The sequence below is a fragment of the Canis aureus genome, chromosome 25, assembly GCF_053574225.1.
Source record: "Canis aureus isolate CA01 chromosome 25, VMU_Caureus_v.1.0, whole genome shotgun sequence".
NCBI lineage: Eukaryota > Metazoa > Chordata > Mammalia > Carnivora > Canidae > Canis > Canis aureus.
In genome coordinates, this window is record NC_135635.1 from 12,913,817 (window position 1) to 12,926,547 (window position 12,731).

The 12,731-nt window shown below is 35.8% G+C and overlaps 1 protein-coding gene across 4 annotated transcripts in view; it reads right to left on the reverse strand.

The window, feature by feature from the left end:
* CNTN1 (contactin 1) overlaps positions 1-12,731 on the reverse strand; it is a 349,722-nt gene that overhangs the window by 134,856 nt on the left and 202,135 nt on the right. For all 4 annotated transcript variants that reach the window (XM_077870439.1, XM_077870441.1, XM_077870440.1 and 1 more), the window contains 5 exons: positions 12,259-12,354; positions 9,491-9,697; positions 6,325-6,424; positions 5,987-6,168; positions 591-715 (listed from right to left, as the gene is read on the reverse strand). In XM_077870439.1, coding sequence (XP_077726565.1) covers positions 591-715; positions 5,987-6,168; positions 6,325-6,424; positions 9,491-9,697; positions 12,259-12,354 — 710 coding nt within the window. The remainder of the gene's footprint in view (positions 1-590; positions 716-5,986; positions 6,169-6,324; positions 6,425-9,490; positions 9,698-12,258; positions 12,355-12,731) is intronic.

Here is a 12,731-nt window from a genome sequence, read left to right on the forward strand (position 1 = left end):
AGATTTGGGCTCATTTGACTTTTCACTTAGATACATTATTTTGCCACCATTTTAAGCTGAATAGGGTAGGATTTTCATGGCATGGGAAAGTAAAACCCACTTACCATGCCCAGTGGCTCTTGTTAAATTCATCCTACAGAGCTGAGAGTCCACTTTTTCCCTCTTGGCCCAGCTGGGAGATTACAGAGGGAAGGTAGAGAAAGGCCCCACTGCTGCTACTTGTCCCCAGGGCTAAAGGTAGAACCTTCCCTCTTACCTCTGTTTCTGTGGGGTCAGGGACATAGTGGCCAAAAAAAGAGGACAATATAAGGTAGTAGAGATGGATGAGAAGGAAGAAGGGTAAAATGTGGAACAAAGGGAAAAATAAGGAGAGAAAGAAAGAGAGAGAAGGTAGATATAAGATTGCAGAACGTTGATTAAGCTGAAAGAAGATATTTTATGCTCACGTTCTTATTTGCCTTTTTTAGAAGATTTTTTAAATTTCAGGGCCCACATACCCTTATTCTCTTGACTGTCTTGCTAAATTTATCCCAGGACCACTGGAAATGTTGCCTGAAAATGGACCCAAGAAATGCAAAACATATACATACCGCATATCCATTTTTCAGCCATCGGATTGTAGGGATGGGCTTCCCTGTGGCCACGCAAGGCCAATAGAGATCACTGCCTATATCCACCTCTGTGTCATTGATATGCTCTACCCACTCAGGAAATGCTGAAAAGTAAATAACATTGTAAATGTCAAATGCAAATCTCAACACTCATAATAATCTCAAGAATATAAATATTACATTTAGTTGACCTTCTGGAGAATACATCAGATATTGCATTCGCCATAAAATCAGTGCTGGAGCCTTTGAAATTTTATTTCCATAGGTCTACAGGTAAATTTTATCCTACATTGTTATAACATGATGTAACTATAATTCAATTCATAATTATGTTTCTATTTGTTTGTTTGTTTTTTAGATTTATTTATTCATGAGAAACAGAGAGAAGCAGAGACACAGGCAGAGGGAGAATCAGGCTCCCCTCATGGAGTCTGATGCAGACTCGATCCCAGGACCTCGGGATCATGACCTGAGCCAAAGGCAGACACTCAACAGCTGAGTCACCCAGCCGTCCCCATTTTTCTATTTGTGAACTATGTGTTTTGTTAGAAAGCTAATTTTTATGAATACACTAACGTAATCGATTTTTTCTTATAACTTAAATCTTTCTAAATGACATTTAAGGTTTTAAAGAATTATGTCTTCATTAATTATGACACTCTGCTTTCCCTTTATGAATAAAGAATCAAATTTTTCCACTCCCTCAAGTATCTTCCTTTTGATGTAACTTTCAGCTACTGGCCACTGTCATATCTTATTGTAGGATTAGAAAAATGACTTGATCACTTAAGTACTCTTTAAATGTTAGAAACTACATACACTAGTTATAATTGCTGATATCTATGCTTGAGTGAAATCGATTTCAACTTCCTCATTTGATCTGAGCTTCTGGTAACTAAAGAAAAATAGTAGGTATTTCTCAAAAGAAAATGTATTTCTAGATAGCAAGCAAATGAACAATGTGGTTATCTTTTTGAGCATTTGAGTTATTTAAGTTAAATAGTTTAAATAAATGTAGGTAAACAAGTTAATATAAAATCAAGATGGAGGTAAGTAGGTAGGAGGAGAAAATTTTGATTGGAGGGTAGTATTTTATTTTCTTTGAAAAAGAAAACTTTGATACATACATTTTATGACAAAATAATATATATAACTTATAGAAATGCATATAAATAAAAAAGAGCATAAAACATCTTTATGATCTCACTGAACCCCATCAGTATTATATATATATAGTACTACAATCTGATTTAGTATATTTTCACTTTTTTATTAATTTTTGTAACTTGTAGTTATAAAAATTAAATATGCATAAGAATGTTATGTTAATTGATAGAGGTTTTATTTTGTATACAATCTTGGCAATAAAACAGAAATATGAGCACCTTTCCTGCCTTGGCCTCAAACAAGTGACACAAGATATCACATTAAAAAATACAATGAGAAGAATAAATAATTCAATCAGCTTGATACATTCTATGATTTAATTATGTAACCTTCTGGTTGTTTGATTAGACCAAAAGATAAAACTAAGTACCTTTGATTAGTAAAGGAGAAATAATTGTTCCCTAATATTCCCTTATAAATATCTGCTCTGTCACCTTGATTCTTCTAAGGAATTAGATATTAGACAGTTTAGGACTCTGCTAAGAACTTGGTGAGGAGTTTTCTTAATATGTATGAATAAAAACAGATCTATAAGCTCTAGAAACCTGGTAAAGTGACAGCTTTATTTATTTATTTATTTAGAATGATTTTCATTTATTCATTTATTCATGAGAGACACACAGAGAGAGAGAGAGAGAGAGAGAGAGAGGCAGAGACATAGGCAGAAGGAGAAGCAGGCTCCCTGCAGGGAGTCAGATGTGAGACTCGATCCCAGGACCCCAGGATCACATCCTGAGCCAAAGGCATACGCTAAACCACTGAGCCACCCACTCATCCCTTGACAGCTTTACTTTAAAAAATGTAAGAGTCTAAACATAATTTTTTTTACTTCAGGGGGCTACCCACATATACTTAATATGTAGACAGTGAATTTTGTTGCCTTGCTATATGTGCAAGTCTGGAGTTCAAAGGAAGAGTCTGGGTCAGAATTTCAGGGTATAGAGTCTAATTAAAGTCTTGATGATGAATGAAAACATAAAGGTTGTGAGTGAGATAGATGAGATTTTCAGAGACAAACTCAGATTGCTCCCATGTCTGAAGGGCATGGAGTGAGGGGAATGCAAGTGGTGTACAAGGACATTAACCAAGCATGGGTTTCAGATGCCAACCACAGAGAGTAAATGGTATAGAAGGATAGGGTTAATGGTGGTGACTGTTGCTGTTGGATCAAGTAAGATGCAGCTGAGAAGTAGCCATCCTTTTCAGCAACATGACATCATTTGTGGTCATGAGAAGAAAGATTCCAGCAAAGAAGTAGGGATAAAAATTAAATAAGAATACATTCTAAAAAGAAATAAAATGAAGACAACATTTTTAGAAAGTATAGGCAAAACCATCAATATTTGTATTATCTTTTAGGGGAGACAAGAAGGGAAATGGAGCAACTGCCAGAGTAAAGAAGGAAGAAACAAGAGCCATTATACATTGATGGGAATGATCCAGTGAAGAAAAAAGATTGGTTTTGTGTAGGGAGAAGGAATTGCTGGAACAATAGCCATAAGTAAGCAGGAGGGTAGAATCAAGCACATAGTAGAGGTGCTGGCCTCAGATATCAGCTGAATCCATAGCAATAAGAGATAAGGTTAAAGATGCTGGTAGATGTGGGGTTAGAGCTTGTGGAAGTTTTAACCTGATCTTTCATTTTCTCTGTGAAAGAAGAAGCCAAGTTATCACTGAGCACAAGGTTGGAAGAGTTGTTAAGTGTTTAAAGGAAATTGTGGAGGCATGAGAAGATCATCCAAGAGAATGGGAGTAAGTGGACCTAGGGAAGTATGGCATAATTGCCAGGCAACACTAAAGACCCACTTGAAGTTAGTGATCACTAATTTAAAATGAATTAGAATACTAGTGTATATCTCAAGTCATCCTTAAGTTTGTGGGTTTAGGCATTGGTAGGCAGAGAGCTAGATCTTTCTAGGGTTAGCCTTTTACAAAGGTAGTAAGAGAATGGTGAGTGTGCAGGGGAACAATAATGACTGATCAAAGATTTAGGGAAGAGGCAGGGAGGGGTTAGGGAATGTGAAAGAAAGTTGTTAGATTAATTGATCATACTTCCTGGTAGAGTTGAAGGGTACTAGAGATGCTGACCTGGAAAGATAGGAGATAGTAGTTAGTGAAAGATATGTGTGAGGGGCACCTGGGTGGCTCAGTCGGTTAAGAGTCTGCCTTCAGCTCAGGCCATGATCTCAGGGTCCTGGAATTGAGTCTCATGTCAGGATTCCTGCTCAGCGAGGAGTCTGATTATCCCTCTGCCCCCTTCCCAGTTCATGCTCTCTCTCTCTCTCTCTCTCTCTCAAATAATTAAATAAAATCTTAAAAAAAACAAATTGTGAGATTGAGATCATAAAGAGAGTATACTTTTTGGTAACAATGAAGTTTAAAGTGTGGCCATGGGAGAGGGTTGCTGAGGTAGGTTGAAGGACATGGTCTTTAGAGGAATTCAATAGAATGGGGAAGCAAATCTACTAAAAAATAATCATAGTTTAAGTTGATTTTGACATCAAGAGGAGTGTTCTACTTTGTAAGTCCTGCTAAAAGTAAAAACTTTAAGAAACTAGGATTGTCCCGACAGATTGTTAACTGGACATGTAAAAGAAAAAAGGAAGATAGTCTAGAACAGGCATGAGGAACAAGAAGAGCAGCTATATTACAAGTCAAAGGGGACATGAGAGCTGTGGAAGAAAAATTAGTCACTGCTTGAGAGGATTACAAGAGAAACAGTGTCTTTAAGGGAGAATCACATTTTAGTTAGTGAGAAGTTCAGAGTAGAAGTTATGTAGAAGTTGAGAATTTAGGGGATTGTGATGACAGCAGATTGTGTGTTATAAACAGAACAGTGTAAAGGTTTCAGAATTTGGGGTTGGGAGGAGATAGAGACTGAGCAGATACATGCAGAGTTGTGTGGGTGTTAAAGTTCAGGTGTTGAGGGAGGCCTAGAGTCCACAGCTTTCTAGGCCAAAAGAAAGGAACGGCATACGGCAAAATGCGCCTAATCTTGGTGGATTCTATGAGATAGTGGTAGTGAGGATGCATCTACCAGGCCACTGGAGGTACTTAGTTCATCCCTGTGTAGACAGAGGCTTGGGCTCTGGGTAGGGGCCATAATGCTGTCTCCTCATTCTGGTATTCCAATTTGGCTAAGGCATCATCTCCAGTTTTTTCTACCAACTATCTTCTCAGCATGGCTAAGGTATCCCTCTCCATATGCTTTATCAATATCCTATGTAAATTTCCATGGTGCACTCATGATTTTCTTTATAACTATGTATGCATATGTGTGTATATGCATATGTGTGAAGTATGTTCACTTGCCTGTGTAAACTTGTATAAATTTGGAGGTTTTGTATAGAGTGTGAGTACAGTATAAATTCCTCAAGGACAGAGAGAATATTTATCTTATCTATTTCTCCTTGTTCCTATCATAGTGTGTGCCTCTGAGTAGACATTAAATGTATGTTTATCCTTTAAATAAGTAGTCTTATTGAATGAAGCCTTAGACATTTACTCAGTTGTGATCTATAAGTTTTATATTGTGGAACATTATAGAAATGTTTTCATTCTTAAAAGTTTCAAGTGTTCCTGAAAAACAACATTCTATCCTCCTAAATATAAGTTTAGGTCAATGGGTCTGAATCAAACACTTGTGCCAAGAAAATTGTGTAAAAAAAAAAAAAAGTTTCCTTAGAGTAGTGGTTCTCAAACTGTGGTTCCTGGTCTGGTAGTATTAGCATGTCCTAGCAACTTGTTAGAAATACAAATCTTTGGCCCCAAATAGAATTTTGTAACTCAAAAATGCTGGGAACCAGATCTGTGTTTTTAACAAGCCCTCCATGTGATTTTGAAGCATGCACAAGTTTGCAAGCCAGTAGCTTGAACCAAGTCATAATTTCTACAAATAAAGACGTATTAGAAAAAAAAAGAATGAAGGGAATATATAAGTTACATTAATTGTAATTTCTAAAAATTATCAAGGATACTACTACCAATCCAGTGATATTAGTATGATGGTAATAGTATAAGTACATAACTTCTATAAGCCATATTTGATACTTAATGAGATGTAAGATAAATATTTTCTCTTTTTGCATATTGTAATATACATCACTGATTTAAAACTGTCATTCATTATATGCTCACTTTTCAAGTATGGAAATGGCTATAAGTAAGATATTGATGTAATTTATAAAAAATTAAAATAACATGTCTACCTTGAACATAAATTCTTGCCTGGTGTTTATCCTTTCCTCTATTGTTCTCAGCCTCACATTCATATGTGCCTTCATCTTCTAGCTGAATATTGAAGATCTTGAGGACAGCCCCAGAGGTGCTGATCTCAGCAGTACTTGGCATTGGTTCTAGGACCTTCCGCCATCGAATATCAGGAACAGGACTTTAAATAGGAAATAACAAAAGCTAAGGGTCTACAACATTTCAAAGTCAATTACTTTGTTAGTCTATAGCTGAACAATTACATCATTTATTTCCTAAAATGGTACAAAAATTAATATATTTCTATATATGCTAATAAAAATATAGGAATACTTACTTGCCAAGTGCGAAACACTCTAATGTCACGTTTTGTCCCATCAATGCATATATGTCCTTGAACTGAACTACGATATCAGCAGGGTATGGTTTTGTTGTTCCTAATATTAAGAAAAATACAACCGTCCACTAATTATTAGGCAGAACGAATAGGATTTTTTTGAATATTGTGACTTTTACAGAATTACTTCAATATACAAGGCATTTCTCTGTACAAGTACTAGAAAATATCTGATCATAGCACAATGCACAGATTTGTTGATGCACAGTATGTATATAGCATAAATTTCATCAAGCATTCCAATTATATTGGCTCATTCTGACAGCTGTGTAACTCATCGGACTCAATTCACTAAAAAAAAAAAAAAAATCTAAGATGTATTTAGAGAGCATCAAACATGTGTAAAACATTGTGCCAGGTGTTACTTAGGAAGGAGAAGAAACAAGAAAGCAAATGAGGGAGAAGAGAGGAAGTAAGAGAGAAGAGTAGAAAGAAAGAAGACAGGCAAGAAAAGAGGGAGAATAGAAGAAATATGGGCATATGAAGATGGAGGCAAAGGGAAACAAGTTGAAAAGAGAGAAGGAGAGAGGGAAAGAAGAGTGTTTATTCAGATATTACTGTTCTCATCAATATATTTATTTTATTGAATTTGTTGAGCACACATGTACTACTGGGTATATTATTCCCTTAATCTTACATGGGAAGAAATAGGCTCAAAGGTGAAATACATTGTTTAAGATTGCAATGTGAACATATACTGTATGATACCAGGGAGACAGATAGATACAGCATGACCTAAAATACAAGCCAAAATGAAAATAAATGGTCTAAAAGAGTGGCAGCTAAGGACGACTGTTGAATATGCAAGGGTTAAGGGAATTTCAGGCAAGAAGAGCATGTGAATTCACCAGACCAGTTCAAGCTGAGGAAACAGTACATTATGACAAAGCTCCAGGAGTTTGCAGGGATTTTTTTTACATCTAGAAATTCCAGTAATGATAAAGTTTATGTAGTTGAAGATGAGCTTAAACCTATTATCTAGAAGGCTTGAAACTGTGACATTAAACATTATGAGGCTAATTTTCTCAGTGGTAACTAGCGGTGGATTTTGGTAAGAGAAGTAATATGAATATCACCTTCAGTTTAAGTGAAAGTCCTGTTAGAAGCTTTAAAGAATGGAACATGGAGAAGAGAAATATAGAAGGGAGCTTAAAGGAGGCTAGGCCATTACTTCATGCAAAATACATGGAGGTTTGAGCAGTGGGAACAAAAAGGAAAGAACTAATCCAAGTTGTCTTTGAAAAGCAGAATCACCAGGACTGCCCTTTGGGTCAATGTTTCTTGAGGTATAGATCAAAGATCCAATTCATCAGAATCACTTGGGATGCTTGCTGAACCTACAAATTCCTGGCCACACCCCAGACCTGCTGAATCAGTTTTTCTGGGCTCCAAATTTCTGCAAACTTCCCATGTGTTTACATACCAACTGAGAACCAGGGGATTAGCTGTCTTGAAGATGAAAGGAGGAGAGGCACTGATGATTAAAAATACTATTCTGAGTGAGAAATATGATGGTATTGCCAAATAAGATGAAGAATATTAGAGATAAAATGAGATGACAGATATGTCTGGAAAATTTTGGGCTTAACTATCCAGAGAACCTTCTGTATGACAAGTCTAGGAGGTAGACAGAATTAAGTCCTAAACAAAGAGAAAAGTTTTGGAGGTTAGAATGTGGAGTCATCCCAAAAGGGCTGCTGTTGAAAGGTATAAATTGATAAGAATATCTGGAAAAAGATTAAAGAAAAGTATATGAAGGAGGAAGACGTAGGAAAAATACTGAATAGAATTTGTCAGAGAGGCAGGTGGGAGATAGGGAAGGGCAGGAGTTGGGAAAATTAGGGAAGGAAAGTAGAGTTCAAGAGAGACATAGGAGATCAAGTGTCAAAGTTCATACAGAACCAGAACTGAAAAGTGTCCTTTGGATTTAGCAAATAGGTCTCAAGGTTGTTTGCACTGAATACAAAAGAATACACTGAGGGAAAGGAACAGAGGAGACGTTAAAGATTGAGAAAAAAGCAGAAAATAGTTCATATACAGAAGTTCCTAAATGAATCAAATGGTAAATGAACCAGTGTAACTGGAGGAATTACCTACAGTGGGAGAAGAAACCCTTCTTCTACAGAGACAATAGTAAATAGAAGACATGAATTTCTAGGGTAGAGTAGGAAAGAAATTTAAGGAGATTTTTATGTGATGGCTCCTTGTAATTCTAGAAAGTAGTAGATGAGAACATCTCTCAAGATTGTGAAGAGATAAAAGAGCCAGAAGTAAAAAAAATATTTATTGAATAACAACCATGTGACCACAATTGAGGAGAGTAGGAAAAATGGAATTACAGTGATATGATGACATTTTCCCTATTGTAATACCCTACTAGGATGGAGGTGGGGACCAAACGTAAGTCTCTGAACAACAAAACCCAGTACCTCTTCAGAAGCTTAAACTCACTGATAGAAGTGGTAATAGCAGGACTGTGATAAAAAACAATGTGAAGTAAGCAAATATGTTAAAATCTGATTCTCTTAGGAAGTGGTACATTACAAAAAGAAATGTAGTTCAATTGGAATTTTGGAAAAGTCATTCAGGTCTGTCAGTGGCCATCAAATATGGCACTCATCCTACTTACTTACAGCAGAAAGGCAATTAATATACTAATTTGCTTCATATAAATAGTTCCTTAAAAATAACAGAATGATACAACTGCATTTTTTTTTTCTAATTCTGCAATCACTATAGTTTGTTTTAATTTAATCATTTGCTCTCTTTCATGAAGTTACTAAAAACTAGGAACGGACATGGAAAAAAAAAAAGCAGAGGCAAGCAATTCCCATTCTAACTAATATATTGATATTTAGCTAATGAATCCGTAACCTGTGCATTCTCTGACCTGGAGGAAACCAGTCCTAACTCAACCATCTTTGGTCACTTTTATCATGTAAATCTCCAACAGAAAAACTAAGGAATGACCAAGACATTCAAAGTGGATATCTTGTGTTTGCCCTGATTGGCCAGATAATCTTCCCACTGGGTATTTCTTTTCATCATTGTAAGTGACCCATAAGCAGACAACTTGCAAAAACAGTGTAACAAATAAAATACTTACGTTCAGGTAGTGGAATGAGTGGGATAAATTTGCTGAACACACTCTTTGTAATAGAAGGACTGGATACAAAACAGGAATAATTGCCTTTGTCTGATGCCTCGACATTCGCAATGTAGAGATTTCCATTTGTCTGAGACACAAATCTCCGTTTATCCATTGTAATAAATACAGGAAATTCATTTAGAAGCCAGCGGTAGCTAAGATCATCTGGAAGAAAATATTGTCTTCTAAATATTAAATTCTTCTCCAAAAGCAAAAGTATTTTTTCTAGGAACAAGCTCAGGCATAATCTAATAGAGGCTATTATAGAACAACTGTTGGAAGTAAGCCAAGACAAATACTGCAAATTTTCCAAAAGCTACCATATTTTGAGTGAATGTAAGTATGGTGTTAAAGGATTATATTTATATTTCTCTCAATTATTATGTGGACTATTAATATTCTTACTTCTATTTCATTGATGGGGCAAATGAAACTCAGAGCAGCTAAATGTTTTGCTTAGAATTTCATGATTGGGGGATCCCTGGGTGGCGCAGCGGTGTGGCGCTTGCCTTTGGCCCAGGGCGTGATCCTGGAGACCCGGGATCCAATCCCACGTCGGGCTCCCGGTGCATGGAGCCTGCTTCTCCCTCTGCCTGTGTCTCTGCCTCTCTCTCTCTTTGTGTGACTATCATGAATAAATAAATAAAATCTTTAAAAAAAAAAGAATTTCATGATTGGTAAGTAGAATTGGGATTTTTAATCTAGGTCTGATAATTGTAAAAGTCATGACCCATCTTTCCTACTGCATTTTAAAAATAAAATGAAGATTGCTAACTACAGTGTGTCTTTCTCCTTTTGTACTCCTATTTTGAAATACAGATTTAGAAATGAATTTCCTATAAGTTTTTTTCTTAAAACAGTAGCCAGACTCTTTCCAAAACTTAAACATTGTCACGTGACTCATCAAAGCCCTCCAAAATAAACCTCACTCAAGTTAAAGCCAGTGTAATTATGATGAATTATAAGGTCCTATGTGATATAGCTCTTGTATCTCTCCAATTTCATTTCTTCCTACCTTCTATCTCATTCACTCTATTTGAGCCACTCTGGCTTCCTTGGTCCTCCTCCATAGTCCCATCTCACGCCTTTCCTCCTCCTACTGCATCTGCCTGGCATGTCTTTCTCTCAGATATCTGCATTGTTAGCTTCTTCATTTCCTTCAGGCCTTAATTTAGTTACTTTCACAGCATTGTCAGCCATCCCTTTAGCACCTACTCTTTCCCCTTCCCTAAATTATCTTCCTTGTGCTTACCTACCAATATCTAGGCATGTTATACCTATTAACTATATATTTTATGTATTGGCTGTCTCTCTCACTAGCAAATCTCTGTTTCACTCACTGAGGTATTCTTGTGGCATAAACAGTGCCTGGCAAAAGTAATTGTATAACAAGTGCTCACAAGAGATCTGTTGAATGAATGAACAATTAAATGAAGCCTATCCAGTTTTGAATGTATTCAAATATAGTCATTGGTTATTTATGATCATTTACTTTGTGGGAAATGCTATGGAGGTGGGGGATTTTTTTCCCCATTGTTTGAGCAGTTCTTCAAAAACAAAACAAAACAAAAAGGCTTTTCTCATCAAAAGGTTGTTACATTTTGAATTCTATGTTCCCCCTATATTTTTCATTTAATAGTCTTTGTCCTATTTTATCAGAAAAAAATTACTGATATTTGACATATAAACAATAGAAATTTTATACATGTAATTGGAATAGAATACATACACATATAATATGATATGCATTATATATTTACATATTGTCATCTCTCTAAATATATATCATTAATATATTCCACATAAAATGATTTATAGCAGCCTGTTTTTTTTTTTTTTTTTTTTTTAATTTTTATTTATTTATGATAGTCACAGAGAGAGAAAGAGAGAGGCAGAGACATAGGCAGAGGGAGAAGCAGGCTCCATGCACCGGGAGCCCGACGTGGGATTCGATCCCGGGTCTCCAGGATCGCGCCCTGGGCCAAAGGCAGGCGCTAAACCGCTGCGCCGATCCCAGCAGCCTGTTTTTTTAGAGGTCTTTAAAGTCAAATTTATAACATAATATTAGAGTTCTAAGAATATAATCATTATTTTTTCATTGTAAAAAGTAGTATTTATATAGTATTTCAAGAAGATATTTGATAAAACAAGTGAATATTAATGAAAGTATATAAAATGTTCCCTTTTTAATTAGCATTTTGGTGGCTTTTATTTTAGCCATATCAAATTATAGAAAACACATGTTCAAAGGTGAATCTTGCTACAGATGACACTTAATTTAATTTCTCTCTAAACTGGCTAGTTATTCTTACAGATAGATCCTCCTAAAGAGATTAATTTCTTTTCTAGCATTTATATAATTCAGTATATTGTAGATATACTAATTTTAATGAAATAATAGGCTATATAACCACTCCTTGGCACTGTTCTATTTTAAAAATAATTTGTAAAAAATGAATCATATTTTCTCCTGTGTAATAGGAATGTTAATGAGGACATAATCTAACATATGTATTGTTTATAAACCAACATGACTACAGACCTTTGGTATTAGGACCAAGTAACTAAACAGCCTGGAAGTATCTATAACCATTAGTAAGTAATGCATTATAACATTAGGCAAACATTGAGTCTTATTTAATCACAAATATTTCATTATTGTTAAGAAAATGAAAACTTAGGATTCACTCCATAGATACTTATAATCACAGAGGAACCTAACTTACCTGGAAAATGGTATGGAGGATCGCAGAGAAGCACCATTCCCTTTCCTTCTTTCACCCTGACCTCAGGACGCTCCTCAGGTGGGAAGGGGTCAAGATCTAATTATGAAAGCAAAACGGAAAATATTCACTCTTTAGTCAATAAAAAGAGATTGTCATTAAAGCTTATCTCTCATCTACAAACTCACTTTTTTGATATGATACTTTTAGTTGGTTTGCTGGAGCCAATGAAAGTCAATTCCTCATTTTTATATGCTGGCATTTGCATATAGTCTAAGGTAGTAAACTCTAGCAGATGGATATTGGTAGCAGCCTGCATAAGTATTCGGACAACTCTGAAAATTACAAATATCCTCAACTTTTGCTTCAGATTTAGGAAGAGTTTCAGTAAGGGTATCTGGAAATAGGGGCACAGGCAAAACCAGGAATCTACCAAAGAGGTAAGTAAAGAGGACTGACTTGGAGGAATAGACTCA